Source organism: Hippocampus guttulatus, chromosome 1 (assembly GCF_054856545.1).
Source record: "Hippocampus guttulatus isolate MCC_2025c chromosome 1, RoL_Hgut_1.0, whole genome shotgun sequence".
NCBI lineage: Eukaryota > Metazoa > Chordata > Actinopteri > Syngnathiformes > Syngnathidae > Hippocampus > Hippocampus guttulatus.
In genome coordinates, this window is record NC_141261.1 from 18,768,312 (window position 1) to 18,795,842 (window position 27,531).

The window sequence follows — 27,531 nt, forward strand, 5'->3', positions numbered from 1 at the left end:
CATTGTCACAATCACATGAAGAGATCTATGTATCTGGTATGGAGAACAAATGTATATTGATGTCATCGTTACATGAAGAGACCCCATCACCTGAGCCAATAGCACAGGCAAGGGATATATCTGAACCTGTACTAAATACTGAAAATATATCTGGACCAGTGCAAATTGCAGAAGATATGTTCGTTCCTGACCCAACTAATTATGTTGAGTCAGACATTGTCATCAAAATCAACACAAGTCAGGAAACAGCAAGAGAGGATTTGTCTACTGTATCCGTCACCGTGAGCAAAACAGATGGGCTGCAATCACATGAGGAAATCCATATATCTGGTACGGAGAATACACTGACAGTGGTGTCATCAGTAAATGATGAGAGTGTGACATTTCATACAGAAACTATTGCAGGTCCTGCAAAAAATACAGAGGACACATTAGTACCAGTGCCGACTATATATGACCTATCTGGAGCTGTGTCACAACCATATGACAACATAATGGCATCTGACACAGAGGGCATTTCAGAATTGGTACCAGATGCACAAGACATAGGCACATCTGTGCCAAATACCCACATAGAGTCTGACATTATTATAAAAGTGAATAAAATACAAGAGACAGTAAGAGAGCAGTATTCTATGTCAACTGTATCAAGTTCATCCACATTCTCACTGATTGTGAGCAAAACAGAAGAATTATCCGGACCAACGTTGTTGCCGCAATCATATGGAGAAATCCACTTATCTAATACAGAGGACTTATCTAAACCATTACATGGAGAGATGCAAGGATCTGATGCGGATGGTGTATTTGAACAAACAAATACAGGGGACATATGTGAACCACACAGCGAGATCACTGCCTCTGATACAATGCTTATATCTGAACCAATACCAAGTACGTCGGTTGAGTATGACTTCTCAATAAAGATCAACAAAACGCAAGAGACCCAAGAAACTGTAGCAGTAGTAGAGTCTCCATTGTACACAGTGTCAAGTTCATTCACTTTATCAGTCACTATGAATCAGACAGAGGAAATGCCAATACCAACACCATTTACATGTGTAGAATATGACTTAATGGTCAAAATCGACAACTCAGAAACTACAGTGGAGGAAAATCCTGCATCGACCGTATCAAGTTCATCCAATCTATCTGTCAGTGTGACCAACACAGAAATATCAGGATCTGTGTCTCACCGAGAGATCCAGGTACCTGATATGGAAGAATTATCTACTGTGTCATCACCCATAGAGGTCATACCTGAAAAGGTGCCATCACCACCCAAAGAAATCGTTGAACCTATCATAGAGGAAATACCAGAGTCTCCTGTGTCTCATAAAGAAGATTTACCTGAATCAGTTCCATCCCCACCGAAAGAAACAGTTGAGGTTGAGCCCTCACAGGAAAGTGAAAGCAGTTTATCTGAACGCCTATCAGAGGAAAACACAGAGGACATACCTTGCCCGGTGCTTTCTCCGCATGGAGAGATCACTTTGTCTGATACAGAAGACTTATCTGAACCGTTACTTGAAAAAGACATCACCGAGTCTGATAAAGAAGACACTGAGACAGTGCCATCCCCAGATGAAGAGGTTGTGGATGTTCCAGAGGATGAACCTGAACCAGTACCATCACCCCAGGAAGAAGAAAACACAGAGGCTGACGTAGAAATCATAGTTGAGCCTGAACCAGAGCCTGAGCCTGGGCCTGAACTAGAGCCTGAACCAGAGCCTGAGCCTGAGCCTGAGCCTGAACCAGAGCCTGAACCAGAGCCCGAACCAGAGCCTGTGCAAGAACCTGTGCCAGAACCTGAACCAGAGCCTGAGACAGAGCCTGAACCGGTACCATCACCACCAATCGAACCACCATTCAAAGATGCTGCCACATCAACTTCAATGCCAGATATAGATGATATATCTGCAGCATTTCCAGTGACACCACCACTTGAAGACACAGGAAAGCTACAGATACAAGAGATCCCAACTGAAACAAAATTATCACAGGAGTCTGTAAAATCAGGAGTCATCCCCCCTATTCTACGCAAAGCTGAGGGACATAAAATGAAAGAAAAGAAAGTGCCTCGCCCATCTCAACAGCCACGGCGACTTTCACCTATCCCACAAAAAGATGGACCAAAAAGTGGCTTGGAGAAAAAAAAAACACAACTGTCAAAGTCAAAGCCACTGCTCGCACCTATAAAAACAGGCAGTACGTGTGGTGAAACAGTGACAGTAAAATCAAAAGGGATACAGACCAATTTCTTACCTGAAACACCAAAACCAAAGCTCTCACCCATTTCTCAGAAAACATCAAAAACAAAGCTTGGCCATGGTGACTTCTTAAAAGAGGAAAGGAAAGGCCTCCAGACCCATAAACAACGAATGCTTCCACCTATTGTGTCTCAAAAATCAAAGGGAAGAATATCGTCGAAGAAAGAAAAGCTTCCAGAAAAGAAATTAGAGCCCATCAGAATCAGCACAGGCCCTACAGTGAGTCGGACACCATACAGGCCAAGGGGAGGGATGATTGTGGACCGAGAACTCATGCCCCTGAGATTTAAACCAGAGGCTGAGACAAACAGGTTACTGGACTTTGGCGACAGTAAGAAAAACAACTTGTCAGAGATGAAAAAGACGATAAAAATAGCACAGGAGTCTCTTGAGTCCTCTACGGTTTTATGCCCAAATTGTGGGCATAATGCTGCTCTAATTAGATGCAGACATAAAGCATTAAAATGTGACTCTTGGAATCCATTCTTAGGGACTTAATGCTCCTGCATGTTTTCATAGACCAAAACTGGCAAAATATGCAAGTGGAGGTGCACGGGCCATAAGTATTACCTGTTGTCAGACTTCAGTTTGCCAGGCTTGAACAGCTCTGATTTTGCCTGGTTCCCAACACTGGTTCCCTCCAATGATATTGTTTACATTTTCACCATCTGTACATTGTGCGTTCCCTCCAACTCACTGTCATGTCAACCAAAGAAATGTGTTATAATATGTGTGTGTGGGGGGGGGGGGGGGCAGAGGACAGGGGGCAGGGCACTGCTTTGCAAGGGAAATCTCTTCAAGCTAAAAACACATGCATGCTGTCCAAACCAGCATTCACCGTTTTCTCCAGTCTACATTAAATAGACTGATGTGAACATTGTCAACTCTTACAGCTTGGTCTCCACCTGGCTAAGAAATTGAGGTGACATGGTCATTCAACGCTGGGGTTGTCTATAAGAGCTGATTCTTCTTCCTTTGGGTATTCAGGTTCCTTCAAATGTGTGCAGTAAATTGATCCAAAATAGTGTTGCAAATTGATGAAAGTCGCCATCGTTGATGGTTCAATATGGGGGAGTATAGGCTATCAATGCTAACAGACTGAAACCGATCAGAAGGGTCGGGTATGTGGTTGGGTTCAAGCTCAGCTACAAATTTATTTAACCTCACTGTGTCAGTGAGCCATAGAGGAAGTCATTTCTGCCAAATGCATTCACATTTTCTTTTCACATATCTACCTCAGCGGCCCGGTAGTCCAGTGGTTAGCACGTTGGCTTCACAGTGCAGAGGTACCGGGTTCAATTCCAGCTCCGGCCTCCCTGTGTGGAGTTTGCATGTTCTCCCCGGGCCTGCGTGGGTTTTCTCCGGGTGCTCCGGTTTCCTCCCACATTCCAAAAACATGCATGGCAGGCTGATTGGACGCTCTAAATTGTCCCTAGGTGTGAGTGTGGGCGTGAATGGTTGTTCGTCTCTGTGTGCCCTGCGATTGGCTGGCGACTGATTCAGGGTGTCCCCGCCTACTGCCCGAAGACGGCTGGGATAGGCTCCAGCACCCCCCGCGACCCTAGTGAGGATCAAGCGGTTCGGAAAATGGATGGATGGATATCTACCTCAAGCAGGACTTTTAGCGTCCTGTAACTTTCATTCTGCACAATTAACAGCACTTTTATGGTGCTTTGGTATTTTAATGTGTGGCCATACATTTTTGCAATACTGGTATTTTTCTTATTTTGATGTTCCGCTCGGGCCTGAAGGAACATTTTCAGAGGAAATAAAAAAATTAAAAATGTGGTTTTTGTGTATGTGTCTATTTCTGCTTCCTGTATTCACCAATCAAAGAAAGAAAAATCAATCATGAAAGGTAAAATAAAAACGATATTTAACGACCTTAGTAAAACAGCAATCATTGCTCAGATTAGTAGTCAGATGCATTCATCGTTAGTAACGTTACGTATTTTTCCTTTCTGAATTCTGATTGTAATTTCCCCATTGCGGGACAAATAAATGATATCTTATCTTATCTTATCTTATTTACCAAGCAGTGGAGAAACGTTTCCCCCATACACGTTTCATCATCACTAGTGGACAACAAACGCTTGCATGGTCTACGTCATTATTGTGCGCCGAGTATTATTGAATAGCGCAACCGGAAAAAAAAACACAATTCTGTGCGTATAATATACGTATATAGTATATTGAGTTACATTCAAAAGCTGTCTTCTTATTTGGTGTACTTAATATTCGGCTTCTGGTACTGAGACAACAAATAAAATCGAGCTTCCAAGTGGAAGCGAGCAGCTTCTTCCTGTCTCAGTTGTTGGAATCATGACAACTCTAACGAGGCAAGATCTCAATTTTGGACAAGGTATGGCGTGGAACAGTTAAACATTCTTTTTTCAATCTTCACCTTATTTAAAATAAACGGCATCGCTTAAATAACTCAGACGAATTTCTCATCACGGATGCTCAATAAAGCTCAATCAAAAATTCTGCATTGATTTACAAAGATTACAACGCTCAGTTCCGTTTGACATTCTAAAGATATAGGGTGTTGTGGTGAACAGCTGCATCTTTACACGTGATCAGAAGAATTAACTCCCCCCTCTCCCCACAGTGGTTGCTGACATTTTGTGTGAATTCCTGGAAGTTGCCATTCACCTCATCCTGTATGTCCGTGAAGTGTATCCGTCTGGAATATTTCAGAAACGAAAGAAGTACAATGTCCCTGTGCAGGTACATGATGAACTTACAGATTTGGTACGTTGCTTTTTATACCGCCTCAGCGCAAACGTTTGGTTACTTTAACAGATGTCATGTCACCCTGAGCTGAACCAGTACATCCAAGATACACTTCACTGTATAAAGCCGCTTATTGAGAAGGTAAGACATGGGCTCAGTGATACTGGAAATGTACAATGTCGATCTTCACTCGCCTTCATTTTCCTGGCAGAATGATGCTGAGAAGGTGGTTGTCGTCATTATGGACAAGGAACATCATCCAGTCGAGAGATTTGTTTTTGAGATATCTCAACCGCCGCTGCTCTCTATCAGGTTTGCAAATCCCTGTCCTTTCAAACAACAATCACCGGTGTAGCTAGTATATTAACTACCGGTCTTATTTTACTTTTAGCTCTGACACATTACTGTCTCATGTGGAGCAGTTGCTCAGGGCGTTCATTTTGAAGATCAGCGTGTGTGACGCTGTCTTAAACAATAATCCACCAGGTGAGATCTAATTAACAGCTTTGTGGTTAAACAACTTTGAGTTACCTTTCAGAATCGGCGTAAACTTATTTCCTTCTCTCAGAGTGTTCATTCACCGTATTAGTTCACACGAGGAACTCTGCCACGCGCAACATGGAGAAAGTTCAAGTCATAAAGGTAAGAACACATAATTGGACATAACGTGTGTGTGTGGGGGGGGGGGGGAGCAATTAAAACCCCACAGATATGTGTGTTATGTCAATTTTAGCACTTGCTTGTTTTATAGGATTTCCCATGGATAGTTGCTGATGAGCAGGAGGTCCACATGCAGGAGCCCAGACTCATCCCGCTGAAGACCTTGACATCCGACATAGTGAAGGTAAAACAGTGTATATCATTGATGGTCATGTCTTGAGAATATCCAGTTACATATACAGTATTATACAGTACTAGTAAGATTTGTTTTGCTTGTGATTGTCAGTGACAGAGTGAATGAAAAGGAGGGAGAATGTTCATATGATGACATTTGCTTTTGCATTCCAGCGTTTTTGCCATGTGACATGACAAGCTCGTTTCCAAACGCTAATTGAAACCCCATCTCTGGTGTGAAACTCTAATTTGAATCTCTAGCCACCCTTATCTCGAAACTCTAATTTGATTGCTTGTAAGTCTAACTCTGACTTGACAGGTTTGAAACCTTTACCTTATCTTGTAATAGTAACTTGACAAGCGCCTGCCAATCTTTTTTGGAAGTTTCTGAAAAACATGGAATGAGCATTTGAAAAGGCCTCTAAAATCCCCGATTAGTAGACAAAACAAAAAATTCATTTAAAATCTTATTTAAAGGTGTTTTTTTACAAGGGTTTCTGTAGACAGTATCACACAAAAACATTGCCTGAAAAAGCCACCTTGTCCCAAACAATGAACTCAATTTCAGTGGAAGCCATCTGATGTACTCAGGTTGCAGTGGCTATTCCAACCAGGTTCAGCATTTTTTGCCAGACTATCACTTTTGTGAAGTCTTGTCTGTCACATGACGACGTAATTTGAATCCCTCACGCTGACTTGAAATCCTTTTTGAAACCCAAGCTTCAAAGATGAGTTAGAACCTTAGCCCTGTCTTATAACCCAAGTTGGAAACATCACTTTGAAACCCCAACCCTGACTTAAAAACAATAGTTTGAAACCCTTTCTTCAAACTCTTAATAGATATTTACATAACAGTGAAACCCTAGCTTGAATCCTGAGCCATTGCATCCCTGCGTTGTACCATCAGCCATCTTGATTGTGATGACCATTTTTTCATGGTTGTGGGGGTTTATTTTCTTTCCAGTTTGCAGTTTAAATTTGCGTCTGCTTGATTCAACTTAGAAATGTTTGCAGTTTTCTACCATTTGAACTTCACTGCGACTACATTGCGTTTTTGTATGTTTGGAACAGATGCAGCTATACGTTGAGGAGCGAGCCCAGAAGATGTAGCAGGAATGAATGACACAGAAAAAAGTTGATGGTAGAGCTGTCAAGAATGAAATGTTCCACAGGTATATCAAAAATTTTCACCGTTATTTACCCAAGCGAGTGCATGAAAAAAAACAACAACAACAATAATTCACAACCAAACAAAAATGTCACACAATTTATGAAAACTGAAATGTTCTTTTTTTCAATTGACTCACAAATGTACAGTGTGAAACCTGTTTAGTATAGTACAAAGCTGATCTGTTTGTTCAAAGCCATAACTTATTACGGGACTCTGTTGTATGAATGGCAACTTTATTGGAAGAGCAGTTAATGGTTCTGTCTGTCACTATATGTTATTGCATCATTGGCATCGATAAATGAACACTTTGTGATGAATGAATAATAATTTTACACAAATTAAGTGAAACTGGCTCGTATTGAATTGAATTCAATACAACTTCATTGTCAAATGTGCTGTACGTATCCTATGGCACCCTGGTATGGAATCACTGTAATATCATGAAGTGACCAATGAGTTTGAAAATTGACTACATTAGTTTCCCAACACCAATGTTTCAAATGTTATTGTCACATGCTTGTTTTTTATATCGCTGTAACTTGAGATTCTTCTATTCTATAAGTGATTAAAGCCACAGTTGTACAAATGAACCGCTGGAGTGTAGACAGTTGGAAAATAGCGAGCAAAAGTTGTCTTTGCCAATAAATCATTGATGTCCGATTTATTCATTCATCACCTGGGTGCTTTGGGGTTGTCTTTTTTCTCTTGTTTTTTTTTTTTTTTCAGGGGGGCACAAAAGCACACATTTTGGAGATCATCCAAAAGGCCTTTTCACATTTGCGGGTTCCATCAGCATCTATGGACGTAGTATCCTGTCACGTATCCCAAGATGAAGACAGACACTATTGCGGCCAGAGCCCCAGCTGCCTTCACTATGATGCCAATCTTGCCAGTGCACATTCTGATATACAGCCTGAATGCAACACACCACAGAACGTCATCTTACTCTCTGTATCCATAACACATATAGTATTAACTCCTAATACTAGTGCTGAGACTCATGTCAAAGGAAAAAAAAACAAAGCTACACACAGTAAATGATTTGATGCAGACTCAAATTAGCTTGACTGATGTGAGCAGAAAATGTGGAGGCATATTTTTCAGGAAGATTTTGCCGTGTCAGAATGTCAAGGTTCTACTGGATCGAAACATACTCACCTTGTCATGGGGGACTGCGACGCCTCCACGTTCATGTTGATGTTGTCCTCATTCCAGCGGTTGTATTGCACACTGCCAGCACCGGTGGGTTCCATGGGGGAAGTCTTCAGTCTCCTCTGCAGTCAGTCTTTTATGCCTGTGCACAAGAACTTACATCAGGGAATCGAAAACATGCCTATTTAAGAACACCATCGCGATCATGAATGTGTGGAACCTGCCTCTGGGATTTTGAAAGCCTGTTTTATGAGAGCGTGAGTGGAGTCGCTACAGGAAGTTCAAGCATTGACTCCGCCGGCCATAAATTCATTTGTTGTCCCCCTACTTGCATGCCCTACTGTATGTTCTTACAACTTGCTACGACAAAGTCCAATCAAGCTCTGGGTGCTTAACCCTTGTTGGTGTCTACTTCAAACACTTTAATGGTGCAATAAGTGGACTTTGACTCAAAATGGTATTTGAGGTTGAGCAGTGTGATTAAGATTGTCGTCTGCTGTTTTTCCCCTTTACCGTAAGTCTGTAAAATGACTTGGTGACATGATGCAGACTTAGAAAATGGCCAACCAAAATAGTGACAACGGAATCGGTGGAAGATTTTCAGAATCTTTCCATGGGAACTGAATTTTGGACACTTCATTGGAATTCATGATGTTAGTTAAAGGGAATTAACTGGAAATGTTGGGTAATATTTACACACATCATGAAGAAAATAAGAAAAATATTTAATTGTAAGCTATGTATTTTTTGTTAAAAGGTGGAACACTGAAGATTAAATACAAATTAACACAATTAAAGACAAACAAGATATACTGTCAAAGTCCTGTAACTTCCCCATTCATTCCCATAAAACTTTCCAAATATCCCAGCTGTGCGCCAGGTCTTGAGATAATTGCTATCCCATAGACATATGCCACAATTTTACCTAATGCTTCTCTCAAAAGGCTTGTGACATCAGTGTAAATGTGTGTATGATTTCATGTCAAACATTTCAGTGTGCGCTGCCATTATCTGCCGTGAGTCAGATGGCCAACCTTTGGAACAAGCTAACAAGCTTCAGGTTGAGCAAAGCATAACCCTGAACTATGTACGGTAACCAGAAATAAATAACATCTCAGCTGTTTGTAAAACCACGCGGAATGACCACAAAGTATACCTATGACAATATAAATGAGATGCACTGCTACGGTATTACCAGCATTTAACGGGAAAGAGTTTTCTTCGAGTGCTATGATTTCATTCGTCACGTCACTGCTGCCGACATCCTACTTGACAGGGTGGTGGGCTCTTAACATGAATCTGCTGTGCCGTTTGCTTCAAGGTGAGATTCAATCACGTTTTGATTTCACTTGTGTTTGTGAGACAATGAAATGACATGTAACCAACAGGGCTTGTTGGTGCGTGTGGAATCTCTGTGCTCGGCTCCCTTCTCAGAGTGCGCTTGTATGTTGAGGAGGAAAGGTAAAGACACTTGAGATGGCAGTTCAACTTCAAAGTACTACTGGTTTATTTACTCCTGTAACCCACAGCTGGAGCGACAAAGCTGCATCTAGTCAGAGGAGAGTTAAATGTGGACTGGTGAGGAAGCTGCACTTTGTCTTTGTGGCTGGGATTCTGGCTGCTGTCGGTTCTCGTGTGGCCTCACTGTTGGTGCTGGAATTTTGTCTTCGAGCTGTCTCTGAATGGATTGCACGGGGACTGGTAAGAAAACAATGGCATGAAGTTGCAGTTGCCTCATGAAAAAGAGATTAAGATGTTCCTAAGCACATCAGAGAAAGATTTTTATGGTTTGTCAATACCTGAGATGGGTCTCCAGTAAAACAAAAATCCAGTTAATTTGGAAGCCTTGGAAAAGGAATGCTGCTGATGAAAAAACTGCAAACAAACAGGTAATGTGCTTCTCTTAACTGTGTGCCCACTCAGCTTGCGAGTTTTTTATTTTTCATTTTGTATTTGCACGTTTGACTGCACAGTACCACTCCCACAATAGATGAAATGGGGCGAAGTACACTGACCAAAATGTGTATATCAATTGAAAACCCACATGCATGTCCACATTCTTTGCACCCACCCGATAAATTGTCTGGCCAATTAATGGTCATTGTTCTACTTCTTCCTTTCATAACTTTGCTGCTGTGAATTGGGAATTTCTCCATTGCGAGACTAATAAAGGTTTTCTTATCTTAAATAATGAAAATAAATAATGGTCTCATTATTTATTTCACATAGTGTGAAGCTCTCCCATACCTTGTGTCACAATGTACACTTTAAATTGTGTTATTCAGGACTCTCTAAAGTTGCTCCAGAGGCTCATGATTCAAAGCCAATTCTCCCTGGGATGTGCCCTTGGCTGCACACTACAATTCCTCCACGAAGGGGCTCCGCATCGCTGGCTGTGCTCGCTGCTGGCTGCGGCGCTCAGCTGTTGGCTGGCCAGGAAGGCCTTGGCCTTAGAGTGGCATGTCGCGACTCTTTACAAACTGCACAGCTCGCAACGCTACTGCGGCATTTGCATCACCCTCCTGACATACGGCCGCGGCCCTCTGTTACTTCCCGTGCTAAGCGGGATACTCACCGTCACCTTCGCCATGGCTGTGGTGGCAGCTCTAGTGATCATCAATCAACACTTTCTGTCCGCAACAGAAGCACTTCGGTTTTGGACACCGCTTACGATCTATTACAGTCTGCTGGTGGTGTACATGCAGGGTGAGACATTAGCTGAAGCAGCGTTTACTAAGGGGATAGAGACTGACCTCTGCTGCAAATAGATTTTTTTTCCATATAACTTTAACCAAATATAAACAACAGAATATGATTCCAAAGCAATTTATAGTCATTCTAAACTCATCCCGCAACGTTACCCTTTGCACCACCGAAGTTTAGCAGACCAAAAACATGCAGTGAAGACTTTCAATAATTACCACTAATGATCCAGGTGAAACTTTGCTTCTTCCCGACATACAAAGAATTGTGTCAACAGTCAACATGTTTGCTTGCAAAGCGATGGAAAAACTTCAGGAAATATTCATGTGAAGTTGAGCTGAGGGATTTTGGAAACATCCAAGTTGGAAACTTTCCATGGCATGGTGTGTGTGGTGTGCTGTGCAGTCTCACATTTTCTAAATCAATTTATCTGCCCCGCATTCATAGAATGTTAATGATAATAGTACTCTATTAGCTATAAATGTTAATGACAATAATAATCTATTACCTATAAATGATAATGATTATATTAATCATCATACATTCATACGTGATTTAATGAGGTCCATTATTTAATTGCTGTGTATTACTGTGCACAATTGTACTTTGGAGTGATGTAAAACTGCACAACAATGAGCATCCATCCATCCATTTTCTAATCCACATATCCTCAAGAGGGCCGCAGGCGTGCTGGAGCCTATCTCAGCTGCAGCATGGTTCGAAATGCCTATTTTATACATACGGCGGCGGGAAAAAAGCATTTAGCATTGAATCTTCGTAAATGAAGCTTAGTGAAGTGAATGTTCTTTATTACCATACTGTATCAAAATTACATACTGTATTCCTTAAACAGACGAGCAACATGATCAGCCAGCAAACCAGGCGCTCCTGATCTCAGTGGTGGTGCGTCTCGGTGCATTGATGGTCCTGATGTTGACTGTTGGACGCTGGGCTGATGTACTCCACATTCTCGTGTGTTTCCTGGGTGAGGCAAGCTGTCTGATCCCCTCAACAGATCTCCTGAATGCAACCTCCTCAGAGGTCAGTGATCCTCAGCTCAAAATGGTCCCAGAGTCAAAGGATATTAACAGCTTAGGAAATATGTGCAATTGTGTTTCCAGGAATGAACATAATAGATTTTTAAGGATTCCCTTGGCCAGATGGAGTGCATTGTGAGAATGTGACCAGCAGAGGTGCTGTTCGAGTAGAGTAGTTTGTAAGTAAGTAGAGTAGTTTGTAATCTGTCCAAAAAAACAACAACGTGACTTCATTTGGAAGTTGAGGTACCGGTACATCCAAGTATACCTCATTGACATCTATAAGCGATGCACCAATTTGACCGATCATATGTCAGGATGTCAGTCATCTTGTGACAATCTTTGGTCAAAACTTGAGCAAGGGTGCCGTGTCATTGTTCTGCTTGGGGTTACACAAATTGCCATACAGTCGTGAATAAATTGCGTGGAATTACCTCTCATAGGTCTGATAAACTGTTTTATTGCTGTATTTAACCCACTTGGTTGCTAGTTTCTTGACAACAGTAGCAAAGGTTTCACTAATGAGGGCTATTTTTGTTGCAGTGCATCAAATGCTCTAGTAATTTAACTGTGGCGCAAGCCCTCCTTGCTGGGTGCCCTCAGCAAGGAGGGCTGGTGATTCCAGCAGACACTGAGGCTCATCACATCTTTTCATTTGCCAGTCAGAACCAGGGCAAAATTTAATTGAGTTCACAATCGACCTTAGCCAGTTTGTCGGTCTAGTGCAGGGGTCACCAGCATGGTGCCCGCGGGCACCAGGTAACCCGTGAGGACCACACCAATGGCTCGTCAGTGCTAGGATTGTGATTTGCTAGTAGAAATTATGATTTAAAAATGCAAACACGGGCAGTATTGTGAGACATCTTTGAGATGATCAGAGAAAATTACAATCATTAATGAAGTATTAAAAAAAACACATTCTTACATTATTAAATGTAATTTGTACAAATGCTATTTCAGACATGCATCAATTTGGTAGCCCTTCACACAATCAGGACACATGAAGTAGCTCTCGCTCTCAAAAAGGTTGGTGACCCCTGGTCTAGAGCAGGGGTGCCCAAACTTTTTGGACCGAAGATCTACTTTTCGATCAACTAACCTCACGGGATCTACCCTTACCGGCACACGCGCGCACACACACACGCACATGCACACGCACGCGCACACACACACACACACACGCACGCCATGATGAGAAACAGCCTGAAACTGAGGCAGGCGATGCACTTTTGCACCCTGTTAACTGTCGTGGCTCACACGTACTGTTTTAAAGTGCTTCCCTGGGCCCCCCTAGATTCCTATTCTTTGCCCGTGCCCTCGGTGAATTGTACACGAAGCAAACTCTGAATGAGAATAATGTCGATAAAAGATAGATCGCAACAGCTCTGATCACAAGCTGCAATTGCAGACGGCTGAGGGCAAACAACTTCCGGTGACGTCATCACGCGCCACCATAAATTCAAGATTTACCTGCTTTATTTTATTTTTTAAATATTTATTTTGTGAAAAGGAGACTGATAGGATGATTATGCTGCAGCGTACATTAACACAAAAAAATATATTACTAACATGTACAAAGACACACAAATGGTTGTTGTTTTTTTTCTCCTCGACACTCTTCGGATCTACTTGGGACCTGTTTTAGATCTACCGGTAGATCAGGATCGACGTAATGGGCACCCCTGGTCTAGAGTCAAGGCCAGGGGTGTCAAACTCATTTCACATTGTGAGCCACATACAGCCTCGGTTGATGTCAAGTGGGCCGAGCCATTAAAATTATACCATACTCCGCTATTAATAACCAGAATAACATGTCTTTCCTTTGTTTTGGTCTAAAGAAGCACAATAACATGTTTCGGGTTGTGACCAACAGGTGGCACTGTAGGGCTCTCCCTGCAGCTGCACACCTGGTGGTCGTTATGTTGTTATGTAATTGTTTAAAAGGACTCCCGGCACAACCGCTCAGTGTCGGGTCATTGTTTGTTTGCTTGCAACTGTCATGTTTGTTTCTGTCATGGTTCTGTTCTGTTAGTTTTTTTGCCACAGTCATGGTTTTGTTTTGCTACTTTGGATTCGTTTTGGTTGTTAGCACTTTGTTTGTTTTGGATTCAGTTTTGTGTGTTTTATTAAATACAATTCGTCAAGTTTACCCTGCTCCTCCCTCCTGCCTGCTTTTTGGGGTCCACCACCTTGCAACGTGACAAGAACATTAGGAAAATGTTGAAATTTAATGAACATATCTTTTACAAAACATTTCATGAAGCACCTTAGATTTCCTTAGACAAATGGGCAATTTACTTTTATCATTCACATGTATGCGTTGCAACTGATCCCACTGATTGTACAAAGGCAGAAAACTTTAACAAGTAATATGGTATTGAAAAATATAGTAATGCATTTTAAGATTAAATGAGATTGATAAAGGAATTTTTAAACCATTTACGCGTGCATATAAAATCTCAATTTAATCCCTGCCCGCACCTTAGAAACTAAGGAGAGTGCTATTAAATGTCTCAAGGATAAAGTATTCACATGCTATATTCAGCTTGAATATTTTATGCTCAGTGGGAGCGAGCGACAGCCAGTGGTCGTCTGGGGCTCCCGATTGTTTGGGGCTCCGGCGGCGGCTGACACATTGGTTCCGCGCCGGTGGCTGGGTTCACGCCTGGGGGGCCAGCGGCTGTCGACCCATCGGTCGGACGTGGGCAGCGGGGTCCACCCCAGAAAACCAACCGACCGGTCGGTGAGCCAGGCGACGGCGGATGCACGGCATGCTCGACCACCGAGGCAGCGCGAGCAAGCGATAGCCAGCTGGCGTGGTTGGGCGAGAGGATTCTTCGGGACTCCAGTGGCGGCGGCGCCGGCAGCTGGAGCTACCACCACTTGAGGCCAGCCGGCTGAACGGTTAATCCGGCAGCAGCGGCGGAAAAGTTCGAAAGTTCGAACATGTCCTTGATAGCGTCTGCTGTGTTGGGTCTGTCTCAGTGACAGACAGCTGTTGTTTTCTTCTCTGATCAAAACAGTGTGTCCCCTAGCGGATACTCCATGAATTGCACCTTATTAAAAATATTAATTCTGTGTCTTTTATGCATTTTTTGATCCTGCGGTCTTGAACCTCCTGGGGGGGGGGGGGGGGGGGGGGTTCCAGCCCGCGGGCCGTATGTTTGACACCCCTGGTCTAGACCGACAAACTGGCTGTGTGATCCAGTGTCTAGAGTCTAGACAGGTTTTCCACGAACTGAGACTCCATCACATGGCTTGAATGTGAAAAATGAAGCACGTGTTCAGACACTCCTTTTCCAAGGTTTTTAAATTGGTTAATACATTCACAAATACAACATAAGTTTGAGCAATAGATGTCCTAAAAATGTCATCCTGTGTACTGTACTGCATGTAAAACTATCTTTTTTTGCTAACCAAGAAAAGTTAAAACTTTTGCAATATTCATTCATTCATTTTCCGAACCGCTTTTATCCTCACTAGGGTCGCGGGGGGTGCTGGAGCCTATCCCAGCTGTCTTCGGGCAGTAGGCGGGGGACACCCTGAACTGGTTGCCAGCCAATCGCAGGGCACACAGAGACGAACAACCATCCGCGCTCACACTCACACCTGGGGACAATTTTGAGTGTTCAAACAGCCTGCCATGCATGTCTTTGGAATGTGGGAGGAAACCGGAGTACCCGGAGAGAACCCACGCAGGCCGGGGGAGAACATGCAAACTCCACACAGGGAGGCCGGTGCCGGGATCGAACCCACGACCTCTGCACTGTGAGGTCGACGCGCTAACCACTGGACTACCGGGTTGCCCACTTTTGCACTATGTAGATGTGAATTGTACATCAATGGACATGTGTAAAAAAAATAAATTGTCATGGCTTAACTACTCCAAAAGGAGACTGTACTACTGCTGTGTCACCATTCAAATTGCATACTTTTTCATTTCCTCTTGATGATTTATACGATAAGTATGGTGCACTGATTTGCTTGAAATCATCAAACTTAATTATTCTTTAGAGCTACATGAATGTGAACGTTAGTACTATTTCTTCAGCATAATTCCATTTTAATAGTGGCACAAGTACACTCCATGACTGCCGGGCCACCTGAAATTCACTGGTGCTGTCCCAACTGGGCCAGTACAAATTTCATAAATAAATACAATGAAATAAACATGTAATTGCTTTTATATACTGTATATATACACACACACACATATTTTTGAGTTTAAAATAATTTAAATTGATCCATCACGATACAATAAACCTGATGAAGCAGCCAGTTTTGCATGGGCACGAGATAAACACCTGTAGTCAAAGAAATTGTTCAATAATACAAAGTTCAACAGGTAAACATTTTCATGGCAGCCATTTTGGAAACATCACGTTCTGTCACCACCTGCACTAATGACAGAATGCCCGTTAGTACATCTCCTGGTACAATACCTCGTGACAACATAACCTTGGGAGGAGAAGTGAGGTCTTCATCACCATTGCTATTCGGTAAAAACAGTTTATGTCCCATCTCTAGTACTGCAGCAAGGAGTGAAAGGGGGCAAAATGGCTGATGACAAGCTTTTATTAAAATTCACACAAAATGGCGTTAGACAAAGAGTAAACTGTGTTGCTTCACCAAGATCACATAAAACCGTGCACATCAGATACGAGGGGCACCCCCCCCCGCTCTTGATCAGGGTAAGTGTCTTCCCTGTATAATCTGGTCCACTGTGACGCCACGAATACCATCCACGTTAGGTCCCGCTATTTGTCTTAAATTTAGCCGTTCACATTACGTTATTCCAAGGGAGAGGCTTTTTGTATGAGCCCCGTAATTCCGTGTGCAATCGACAGTGACACGCCTGACACTCCCGCTTCCTTGACAATCCAAGCCAGACAATCACTTTTGTGTTGGAAATCGTACTCCCACGGGTTTATTGGATTTTAATTGTTTACGGTTCCACCACAGGACGGATTGGGCAGTCATGGAAGACGGTCCACACGTAGCCGAGCACAGTCAGTGAGAAATGTGGTAAAATGTCTGACGCCTGCTTGTTTTGTGCGTCGTCGACGTCGAGGCACAGCGGAAGCGGGGAGTTCTGCCCTTCTCTGATTGGCTGACCGCGCACACGCGCAGATGGCATGTACTCTCCGCCAAATTACATATTGTGCTGTCCTGCCTTGATACTGAACCTTAAAATAGCAACCGAGTGCTTGGACTAAACCGGCTTTTTTTTTAAACAAGTCATCTGCTTTTATTTTTATACTACATTTAGATGTTAATAAACATTGTGCCACAAGAATATTAACAAATGTAAAGTTGACAAAAAGTCATCCTAAACCACACTAGAAAGACTACTATATATAGTACGTGAAAAGAGGATACGCATGCTTTCAGAGGTCCTAAAACAATCCGAACAAAGATTCAGAGCACATGAAAGCATATTTATTTAGCATCCATTAGCGCTTATCAGTACAGATCTTGCTACCTTTGAACTATGCACGTGGGCTTTGATTGCTTGTTACTTATTAGCTATAAACGGAGCTCAGACCGGGTTTAAATGAAAACGAGTTCAAAGAAAGCAACAAAAAGCTGACAAAAGAGAAACGGATACAATCACAAAAATGCTGATGACCACATCGCCATTGGTCTATTTCTTTCACGTGACTTAAACGAGTATTTCTGAGCATTCAAAATTGAGCATTATTATTTTACAATACAATAATAGTATTTAATCTAAACAATGACCTGATGTGGTGTATTGATCCAAGATTGCTGTGCTTTCATGATTGGCATATTTATCATATTTATACATGCATTCCACTAGAGGAGCATATGTTATTGTGCAAATATTTTTGTATAGGTATATCCCGTTGCTGTAATGATGGGATCCTCCTGGAAGTAACAGTAAGCAGCTTCAGGAGGAAGAGTAGGAGTGGCGGCTATTCTTACGCATGCGCACTCGCGTGTGATCTCATCGGGTGAGCGTAGGGGGAGAGTAGTTCACGCACGCACAGACGCACACGGTCACACACAAAGCCACGCCTGCGTGTTGCGCCTCTCATTACAAACCCAGGTTTGCACTGTTTCTTTTGAGGAAGCCCCTGGCTTATTTCTCTCGCCACTCAAAGGTCGCGTTATGCTAGTGACGCGCCCCCCCCGTCCTCCTCCTCGTCACGGGAACGGCCCGCAGCGCGCTCACGATATGCAAGGTCGCGATTTAAACAGTGCAGTGTCAAAAGAGAACGTGCAAGCCAGGGGACAACAACCCAAATGGTCCTCATTGGTGCAGAACGAGTAGTCAGTGGCATTGACATTGCACATCTCTTTTTCTCCTGTTTACTGACATAGCAAAAGAGATCTGTATGGTCGCGCAGCAGCAGCAGTGCGCAGCATGGTTCGAGAAACCAGACATTTATGGGTGGGAAATTTACCGGAAAATGTGCGAGAGGAGAAAATCATCGAGCACTTTAAGCGGTGAGTTTAAAGAAAGTGTTTTCTCTTTTCCTTCTCGCATCTGTGCTGTCAGCACCCCATGCTAATCATCATCATCATCATCATGTTGCACACACTTGTTTCCATGTGCATGTCGACAGCCTCACCATTTTCTTAGTAGCCCACCTGTCCACCTGTCACCAAAGCTGTAAAAATATTTATTTTTAAAATATGTATGAACGCTGCACTTCCTTCTACGCTGAACGGTTGCTGGAAGTACTTATTCAATGGTTGAATTGTGCATTGGGATCTACTGTCAGTCATGTCAGTGGTATGTGTTTGACGTCGCGCAGCCGCAGTGTAATTTTGTGTGTGTCCAAGCTGGATTTGATTAGACTGCAGCAAGAAGCAGCTTCTCAACTCCCAACACGCTCTCGCACACACAGTGGTTATCATTGTGGCTTTTGTTTCCGGTGTGGATTTTAATGAAATTGTTCAGAATCCATCCTGAGGAAATCTGAATTGTCATGCGCTTGTTCGCAAGATGTCAAGAAAATCACAGCCCTCCTCGCAGCTGCGTCCATATGTGGCTTCCAAACGCCAGACTGCTCAAACCATCGCATATGCGTCTACGTTTCTTAGCCCTCGTCGGCGTCGCCTAATCAGCGTAAATCTCGCACGGCCCAAAAATGCAAAACGCGTCCGTCTTCGTTGCTCAACGTGAACGCTTGAAATAAATGCAAGCCTTTTCCGAGCGTGCATGTGAATTGATGTGCGTCGCGCTCGTGCACTGTCGCAGGAGGAAGCTGCCTCCCTCCGCGGCTGCCAGGGTTTAACTCTGAGCCAGCAGAGTGATGTGATGTGGATGTGATGGGGATGGGGAAGGAGAATGAGTGAGCACGGGTATAAAATGGCGTCGGAAGATGTGCGTTGTTGGGGGACCTACACACCCCCAAAATATTTTGGCACTACTACAATGTGACCCTTAGAGTGATGTAGACTTGATCAATTTAGTATTTTTAAATAATGTGTTCTGCACTTGAGTCATTCTTTTCAATGCTGGATCAACCTTTTTAATTTTTGGTGACCAGGCTTGAATGACTTTGACCCCCCACCATTACCAACTCTTAATTCCTACTCTTCTATCGCTTGTCCAGAGTTCGACTCTGAATGTTGGCACTCATTTACATGAAATCCATAGAATTTTTTTTCACATAGTATTTATTTAGTTAACCAATTTGCCACCCACCAGAATTGGAGCCCTTTAGTCGTACCTATTGCACATATCAAAAACCATCATTGTGTACAGGACCGCACTTGTGCAATATGTTCGGGGGTTTTTTAAAGGGGGGGTGCAAGGGATTCCTGCCAGTTTCAATTAGCTACATGAAATTTGACAGCAATTTCTATCATGAATGAAACCATAAAAAAGATCTGAAAAGCCACAGATAGCCAGTCATTTTGCTTTGAAGCAACTATATTGGGACCATTTTGTCCATATCTAGGGGTCATTCAAAATCCACGATCAGCACCCTCAATGGTCTAGTGAAAAGTGGGACAGTTCAGGTGAATAGTTTGGAAGGGAGTATGTATATCCCTGTAAACTATGTAAATGCTAGAAAGTGTCACAGCAAATTGATCCCAAGTAAACCTCTTGGTGGAAATGAGGCTTTTAAGAATTGTGCACGTGAATTCATGTGGTTTTCCACAAGATTTCATTCATTCCCCCGTAAATTTTTACGATTCATAAAATAGCTTCTCAGTCTGGGAAATGGATTTTAGAGATAGTGTTGTTTGGTATTGTTGGCACTTGGCTCATCAGTTTGTTTTTGCTGTTTTCTTTTTTTTTCTATAGATATGGACGCGTGGAGAGTGTCAAAGTCCTGCCTAAACGTGGTTCAGAAGGCGGAGTTGCAGCCTTTGTGGATTTTGTGGACATCAAAAGTGCTCAGAAGGCTCACAATGCTATCAACAAGATGGGGGACAGAGACCTGCGCACTGATTACAATGAACCGGGCACCATTCCTAGTGCCGCGAGAGGGCTGGACGATAATCTGTCCTTAGGCTCTCGTGGCCGGGATGTATCAGGGTTCACACGGGCGCCAGTGGGGGGCGTGTATGGTCCCCCTACGTCGCTCCACAGCAGAGATGGACGCTATGAACGGAGACTAGACGGGTAAGTGGATACAGTTTTTATGACGACAGGGGGAAGTGAGCTTTTTTTTTCTTTCTTTTTTTTTAATACTGTATATTAAAGAGCTCAACTCCAAGTGTCTTTCTTGCATGTTCACTGACTTGTGTAGGAGGATATAATCGTACAGGGATTCTCAAGTCAGCTCTCCTGGATATTCTTAAATGCAGACACTGCATTACTTGTTAACACCTTGTGACTATGGTCGTACTCACATGAGGCAATCCGTGCCATGCTTGCACCCACTTGACACCTAAAATGTGGTCTGGGTGTGCATTCCACCCTGAATATCCAGTAGAGAATCTCCAAAACTCTGGTTATAGCCTAGGCTAAACATAGCTCCTCACTGAAATACAAATCTTGTCTTCTAGTCGTGGTGTATCACTTCAACATACTTCATCTATGCCATCTTGGTGTGTTTCAGAATGAGCACAAAATACTACAGTAAATGACTGCGGGGGATGCATTCGATCCTTTCAGCACTTATTCTTGATGAGTACCACCTTGCACAATAGAAATAAATATGCAATGTACACAAAACATAACAAAAGCGAGTGCACGCGGGTTGAAGCAGGGCGCATGCAATGAACATCCTCGTCAGTTATTCAGGACAACGGCCTCATTAAGTGAAAGAAATATACTGGATGACTAGAAATAATTACCTGTAAATTTCAAAACATAAAGTCCACTGCACACTTGAGGGGTGTTCACACGGCACACATTTGCTCCGGCGCTGCACCGATGTATTTTGTTGCGATATATTTTGCACCGCAGCAAATTGTGTGGAGCGTTCACACGTACAAAGCCGCTGAGCGTGTCAGCACCGGCACGGCGTCGGTGCAGCCCCACTTGCGTTCACACAGCAGTTTCTGCAGCGGAGCAAAACGACAGAAAACAAATGAGCTGTCGTGTTGGTTCTTTTTAAAACGTATACACAACTCAAGCTACTACTGGACAGGCACGTCCTTCTCCTTCTCGGTCTCCGTGTCTTCTGCTCGAGAGTGACCGCCCCCGAAAACGTAAATCAACGATGACTTCAATGATGCTCAGAAAAGCAAACACGTAATGCGCCAAACAGAAAATCAAGAGAGGAAATCACAAAATAAATGATATAGGGGGGCGGGGGGTTGTGAACACACAACAAATGAACAAACTACACAAACAACTCTGAGACAGTCCAGTCTCCTACAAAAGGAAAGATGTTACCAGCCAAGTCTTGTGTCGTTATTAAACAAACACATGACGGAAGTCCAACAGAGCACGAAAGCAACGCATTCTCGCCGTACGTAATCAACTCTTCACAAGCATTTGCTCTGGAGCAAATTTAACCCAGTTGCGTTCACACGTGCAGATTTACATCGGTGCTGCTTCGCAAACGAGCATTTGCTCTGGAGCAAATTTTTAAACCACCTCCCTGAGGTGGATCAAATTTGGTCCGGTGTAAACTGTTTTCCGGGGCTACGCCGGAGCTAATTTGCATGTGTGAACGCTCTACTGGGGCAGCCCCGGCATAGCACCGGACCAAATCTTGCCGTGTGAACACCCCTTTGGTCACTCACGGGCTCATGCCCGCGCAGTGTATTGTGCTTATCCCGGCAGTTATTTGCAATTTGCACAACCGAAAAATAAATGTAGGGTTAAACAAAAAGTTTATTGGGCACAATCACATGCGCTCGCATAATGTGATCTTTCGCCTAGCGGTTATTTAGGCAAAGTAGAAATAAAGAAGATTCAAGATAATTGACAGTCAAGTTGTCAAGAGCAGGAAAAGGAAGGGGCAATGACGGCTGTGTATCGCCTCATGTGAGTGTGCATGATCTACCGTATCTGGTTGCCAATAGCGTAAATGGCAAGATTATTTTTGTAAATAGAAGCAACTTTGTCAGGTGGACATACAGTATCATTTGTGGAGGGTAAAGATTGGACGTGGTACATTTTCCCAGGAATGTTGAAGATGGCTAAATACAGCGACCTAAATCAGAGTGGTCCAGCGACTGGGGTTCCTCTCTTAATCTGGAGTTACATGGCTGGCCAGGTGGATTATATGACAGTTTTCCCCCATGTAGTCAAAGAAACAAGTACCCAATGTACAAAGTATAACACAGGACAGCATTATTTGGATGAGTGTCATCTTTCATTTATTTCACGGTGGAGTCATGTGGATAATTTAAACAGGAAATATATACCCCACTGCTGGATTAACACCTAAAGGATATTCTGTCCTGCCAAAGGTACGGGTTGCTTTCTTGGGCCCCTTTCATTTCTTTTATTTGGAATTATGTCTGAGATCAGGGCATTACAATTTGAGACCTCTTGGAGACCACAACAACACAAGAGACATAAATCACCATCATTGATTGGGAACCCCCCTCCCCCCCCCCCCTTTTTTTTTCAAGTCAACGACTGATATGAACGATGACCTCCTTTTTGTTGGAGATAATGTGCCTGTGGAATACCAACTTTCTCCTCTTGCGTGGAACCATCCATTTTGGATGAAAGCTTAAACAGTCACAATCTATCCTGTGTGTGGAGTGCATGTAGATTTGCACATGGATGGACAACTAAAGTGAACCTTTGACAATGCACTTTCTACCCAATGCCATCAGATGAATGCAAGAAGATGGATTACCATTGATCAGCACCTTTCACTGGAAAAACTGGAATGTACTGAATTGGACTGATGTCTCTCCTTTCATGGAATTTGCAGGACCTTACACACAAAATGACAAGTCTAGTTAAAGATGGACTCTTGGATATTATGTAGTCATGAAAGACTATCACACGTGCCTGGATGGATATATGGACTCAAGGTGACTCATTGAAGCATTTGGTATTCCTGAGTGTGGATCCCGTTTTGTCCTCCTTCTTCTCGAAGGTCTCCTTCCCTGAAGATGAGGATTACGTTTTTTCATATTAACCATGTTGCTTCATTTTTGTCCCTCCGCCACGTTCCACTCATCATTTTTGCCCACAAAAAGTCCTATCTCCCTGTATTGTATTTGGAATTATAGATCAAGTTACCACTTTCTCAAAAGGTTGGTATGTCCTGCCCTGCCTGTGTATTTTAGTCCTCGCTAACCCCCGTAGTTTGCACTGCTGACTCTTTGATCTTCACACTAATAGCACTAGCTGCTGCACGCTATACTTTACCTTCTATTGTTTCCCATTCTCGTCAACTTTTCTTAGACCACCAGCTCTCATGACGGTAATACAGTGGTATTGCAGGAGTAATGATCTCAGTGATTTCCTGGGTAGATCAGCCTCATGTTTCCATGCTGAAAAGGGATAAAATCAGTGCTGTACTGCTATAGGAAACAATTGCATTCCAGGGTCAAACCACCATTACCCTACAAGAAACCTTTGAAACTTTTTAGCTGACATTCAAGTTAAAAAAAACAAAAACAATCAGCCAGCCTTAACTTTAAAGTGAAGGTGATGTCTCGCAATTTTTTTTCATTATTTCTTTGATTTCTTCTAAATAGTGTGTGTGTGTGTGTGTGTGTGTGTGTGTGTGTGTGTGTGAGCTATGCTCTGTGCGAAATACTGTCATCTCTTGTGATGTTTTGGGGCCACTTGCGGGACATTGAATAAAATACGCTTATAAATTAAATGTATTATTATTATTATTTTGTGCAATGAAACACTTTATCCCCCCCCCCCTCAAAATTTTGCTGCTGTAGACTGCAAATGTCTCCAGTGTGGGACAAATAAAAGTTATCCTATTATAAATGCAGCCAAACAATACTTGATTATGGAATTTCCTTTTTTTTTTGTTGTCACATTGCCACTTATTAGTCTTTGATGCTTGTTTTGAACTAAGGTCTATGAACTACATTTGAAGTCCCTGTCTAGTGAAAAAAAAGTCTTATAAATTTGACACACTGGAGAGAAGAGTATTGTTACAACCCTGCCAAATTTGAATGTATAAAAAAATCGCCAAATAGATGAAATCAGGCTTCAAAATGGTGAAGAATTAAGACATTCCCACAGCTCTAAGATGATGCGGGAGGGCCTGCTGAATGCACTGAAAACATGCCCCACTCGGCTTTAACATTTTGTTCAAATATAATTCGTCTGTCTAGCATTTGCCTACACATCCCTACATGTTTTGAGCCACAAAAAAATATCCGCTTTCAATCTCAGGCGCCTGGAATATGCCGTATCCCATCTCGTCACGGCACTTTTCCATGCCGCAGAGTCTATGCTAGTTGCTTGCGAGTTTGTGGGCTAGCTCATGAGCTAACAGTTTTACGGAGGCCATGAACCGGTTGGGGTCAGCCAGTACGTCCCAACCTCACTCTGTTTTTTGACATGTTCATGTGGGTCCATGTAACAGACACTTGAGGGAAATTTAACCGTTTATTAAACACGAGAGCAGACATTATTCAGCCTGATGCTTATGCCGAGTCATTTGTGTGGCACACTTTTTGTTAGTCTAAAAACTCCGCAATGCCTTGCCTTCACTGTAGTACAGTTGCCCGAATAACACAAAAACAAAACACATAATATTGGGGAAGTTAAATAACACCAAGCTGTTCTTTAAATTGCAGCATCCAGGGAAGATGCATTATTCGGGGTGTGGGCATAGCTAGCTAGCTGTAGTGGTGGGAATGTGACTCGAAATCGCGCTGGATAGCCACGGATGGAATAAAAACACTCAGTACTCATATAGTGAAGGAGGGCTGGCTTATGCTAAAAAGCCCAAGTGCGCCATACCTGGGCTTCATTTTAGCCATGTCCCAAAAATCCAGACAGCTGAAATAGTGAAAGGTTTGTCTATATGTCAACAATTCAGCACTGCATTGTATTGTCTTTGCACATGTTTTCAGTTATTACCTTCAAACATAAACATTATAATGCAAACACATTTCTTAAGCCACTTTACAGGGTCTTTTAATAATTTGTGTCACATACATTTTTCTAAACAAATCTAAACTTATCAAAACAGACTCTATCAAAATATTTGATCACACCCAGAAGAAAAAAAAAACAATGAATAGAAAATAGTCTACTTATTTTAGGATCTGTGTATATTCATGTTCCTTTTAAGAAGTGTGGCCTGGAGGGTTGGGGTGTGTGTGTGTGTGTGTGTGTGTGTGTGTGTGCGCGCGCTGCACGCACTAATATTGTATTAGAATTGAGTTTGGCACTTGCTCTGCCTCTTCGTCTTGCTCTTCTTTTATCCTGCATGTCTTGTAGTAGTGCTGCATAGCCTGTTGCAGCACAACGTGGTACTACACTGAAGATGTGTAACTGTAAATTCAAATGAGTTTGTATCCTGTAAAAACCCATGAGTGATCACTTAAAAATCCACAATATAGTGAGGGTGCGAAAGGTGCCCCACTGTGTAGCAGGATTGCACTGGTGGGCACCCGCGCGTGTGTGTGTGTGTGTATGCTTGCACGTGCACGATCGGGTCGTTCGTGGGAAGTTGGTCCCTTCAAAAGTCGATCTTTGGCCAAGAAAGTGTGTGTGTGTGCGTGCGTGTGTGTGCTCGCGCACGCGCGAGGAAGGGTATGATGCAGCTCTTTGCAGTAACACAGTAAAAAAAATTGGCTCTTCGTCTCTGACTGGTTGGCCACCTCTGCTTTAGAGCAAAAATTTATGTAATGTGCCAGCCATCAAATTACCGTAGTACGTTTTCAGTGAGGGTCCTTATCACAAACTGATGTTATGAGGCAGATAAATAGTTTCTCCAAATCAATGTTTGTAACAGAAAAGTAACAAAAAAGGCTAATTATTCGTGCAAGCATAAAAGTGGAAAGAACACATCACATAAAAGTCAACCATTCAGAAACATCCTCACAACAATCATTTTAGGCTTGGACAGAACTGAAATTTGTTCAATGGTCCTTCACACATTTCTTCGAAAGGTACAGTTGAAATTGGAGTACAGGTTAGCAATAATTATATTTTATCTCCATTGTGTCTGTATTTTCATGGTGACTAACCTCAGATTGGGCAACACAACAAACAGATGATCTCGGAAAGCCTTGTGGCAGGTTTCCCAGACAAATGATTTCAAAAAGGTTGGTCCTCTTTGACAAAGATATTGCATTTTGCTGATTTCTCTTCCCCTCTTGTTTTTGTCTTTGTTAGGAGTGCCGAAAGTCGTGAGCGGCAGTATGACCACGGTGCTTATGGCCACCACGAGCGTCAAGGAAGCAGCTTTGAACGCCAACGGCACTATGACACAGATTATTATTCGAGAGAGAGAACTCTCAGCGCATCTGGGAATGGTTCCGGTACATCCATTGGAAGCAATACAACCCTGTCCTCTGGAGTCGGCAGTATTGTTAATGCTGGTGCTGGCAATACCGGAACAAGTGGAGCGGCAGGGGCTGCCACAGGGGCAAGTGGGGGCTCTGCTTCCAGCGGGGTTAGCTTCTACCGCTCCCACAGCAGGAGTCCATGTCGCTTTGGGACACCAGAGCCTCGTTATGAATCTCGGACCAGGGAGGCCTTTACTTTGGCCAGTGTGGTTCACAGGGACCTTTACAGAGAAGACAGGGCACGGCGTAGCGAGCGGTCATTTCAAAACAGTCGCAGCCGCTCTCCTCACTTGGCGCATTCGCAAAATCCTTCTCCCCAGAGGCTGGCAAGCCATGCTAGTCGGCCTCCACGCTCCCACAGTGTCTCGGGCTCTTGCAGCCGCTCCTCAAGTTCAGACTCGGTCAGCAGCACCAGCAGCAGCACAAGTGGCAGGTGAGAGGTTTTCATGTTTCTTTTCAGTTTTTTAGCTCTACACTAAGTGTTCGTGGTTGTGCTTTTTCAATGGCCAATGGTGCGTGTTTTCGACGACAAGATGGTTTACCAAATAAACTTGGGGGTCTTGATTGTTCTTGTTGGAAGCTCAGGTGCGCTTTGATGACAAAAATGGCTGAAATGAAACTCTTGATTTGGCAACTGAAGAGTTGAGACTATGATTCCCGCTGAAGTTGAGAGCTGCCCTGAAGTCTCCACCTTGCTTGACTTGCTTGTGTGTTCACTGCAACGCATTTGAAAGAC

General features: G+C 43.1%; 5 protein-coding genes across 10 annotated transcripts in view; 4 read left to right on the forward strand and 1 right to left on the reverse strand.

Moving 5' to 3' along the window:
• Positions 1–176: 176 nt before the first annotated feature.
• LOC147210788 (uncharacterized) lies at positions 177–2,768 on the forward strand. Its single transcript, XM_086129406.1, has 3 exons — positions 177–410; positions 513–1,841; positions 2,286–2,768. The coding sequence occupies exons 1-3, from the start codon at positions 177–179 to the stop codon at positions 2,766–2,768; spliced, it is 2,046 nt and encodes a 681-aa protein (XP_085985532.1).
• A 1,607-nt stretch (positions 2,769–4,375) lies between these two features.
• mad2l2 (mitotic arrest deficient 2 like 2) lies at positions 4,376–7,880 on the forward strand. 3 transcript variants are annotated; one of them, XR_015101466.1, is made up of 9 exons: positions 4,376–4,632; positions 4,882–5,000; positions 5,076–5,147; positions 5,218–5,318; positions 5,398–5,492; positions 5,575–5,648; positions 5,758–5,850; positions 6,912–7,012; positions 7,738–7,880. XR_015101466.1 is itself a non-coding variant. In XM_086116583.1 (8 exons), the coding sequence occupies exons 1-8, from the start codon at positions 4,593–4,595 to the stop codon at positions 6,948–6,950; spliced, it is 633 nt and encodes a 210-aa protein (XP_085972709.1). In that variant the 5' UTR covers positions 4,376–4,592; the 3' UTR covers positions 6,951–7,688. The 3 variants fall into 3 exon arrangements, 1 of the variants encoding a protein (XP_085972709.1); XR_015101467.1 differs by lacking the exon at positions 7,738–7,880 and having other exon boundaries at positions 5,740–5,850; positions 6,912–6,934; XM_086116583.1 differs by lacking the exon at positions 7,738–7,880 and having other exon boundaries at positions 6,912–7,688.
• On the reverse strand, positions 7,094–8,264 carry smim1 (small integral membrane protein 1). The gene is made up of 2 exons (XM_086116603.1): positions 8,170–8,264; positions 7,094–7,924 (listed from the first exon to the last, which is right to left on the reverse strand). The coding sequence occupies exons 1-2, from the start codon at positions 8,262–8,264 to the stop codon at positions 7,801–7,803; spliced, it is 219 nt and encodes a 72-aa protein (XP_085972729.1). The 3' UTR covers positions 7,094–7,800.
• Positions 8,265–9,155: 891 nt separating this feature from the next.
• tmem82 (transmembrane protein 82) lies at positions 9,156–15,900 on the forward strand. Of its 4 annotated transcripts, none has more exons than XM_086116549.1 (6): positions 9,156–9,484; positions 9,552–9,624; positions 9,693–9,864; positions 10,449–10,869; positions 11,720–11,907; positions 15,387–15,900. In XM_086116549.1, the coding sequence occupies exons 1-6, from the start codon at positions 9,334–9,336 to the stop codon at positions 15,447–15,449; spliced, it is 1,068 nt and encodes a 355-aa protein (XP_085972675.1). In that variant the 5' UTR covers positions 9,156–9,333; the 3' UTR covers positions 15,450–15,900. The 4 variants fall into 4 exon arrangements, with proteins under 4 accessions (XP_085972675.1, XP_085972667.1, XP_085972685.1 ...); XM_086116559.1 differs by lacking the exon at positions 15,387–15,900 and adding an exon at positions 11,988–14,332 and having other exon boundaries at positions 9,159–9,484; XM_086116541.1 differs by lacking the exon at positions 15,387–15,900 and having other exon boundaries at positions 11,720–14,332.
• Positions 15,901–17,988: 2,088 nt separating this feature from the next.
• spen (spen family transcriptional repressor) overlaps positions 17,989–27,531 on the forward strand; it is a 30,335-nt gene continuing 20,792 nt past the window's right edge. Inside the window, exons 1-3 of the mRNA XM_086116614.1 lie at positions 17,989–18,374; positions 20,188–20,508; positions 26,623–27,228. Of these exons, the coding sequence (XP_085972740.1) occupies positions 18,292–18,374; positions 20,188–20,508; positions 26,623–27,228 (1,010 nt within the window). The 5' untranslated portion in view covers positions 17,989–18,291. The remainder of the gene's footprint in view (positions 18,375–20,187; positions 20,509–26,622; positions 27,229–27,531) is intronic.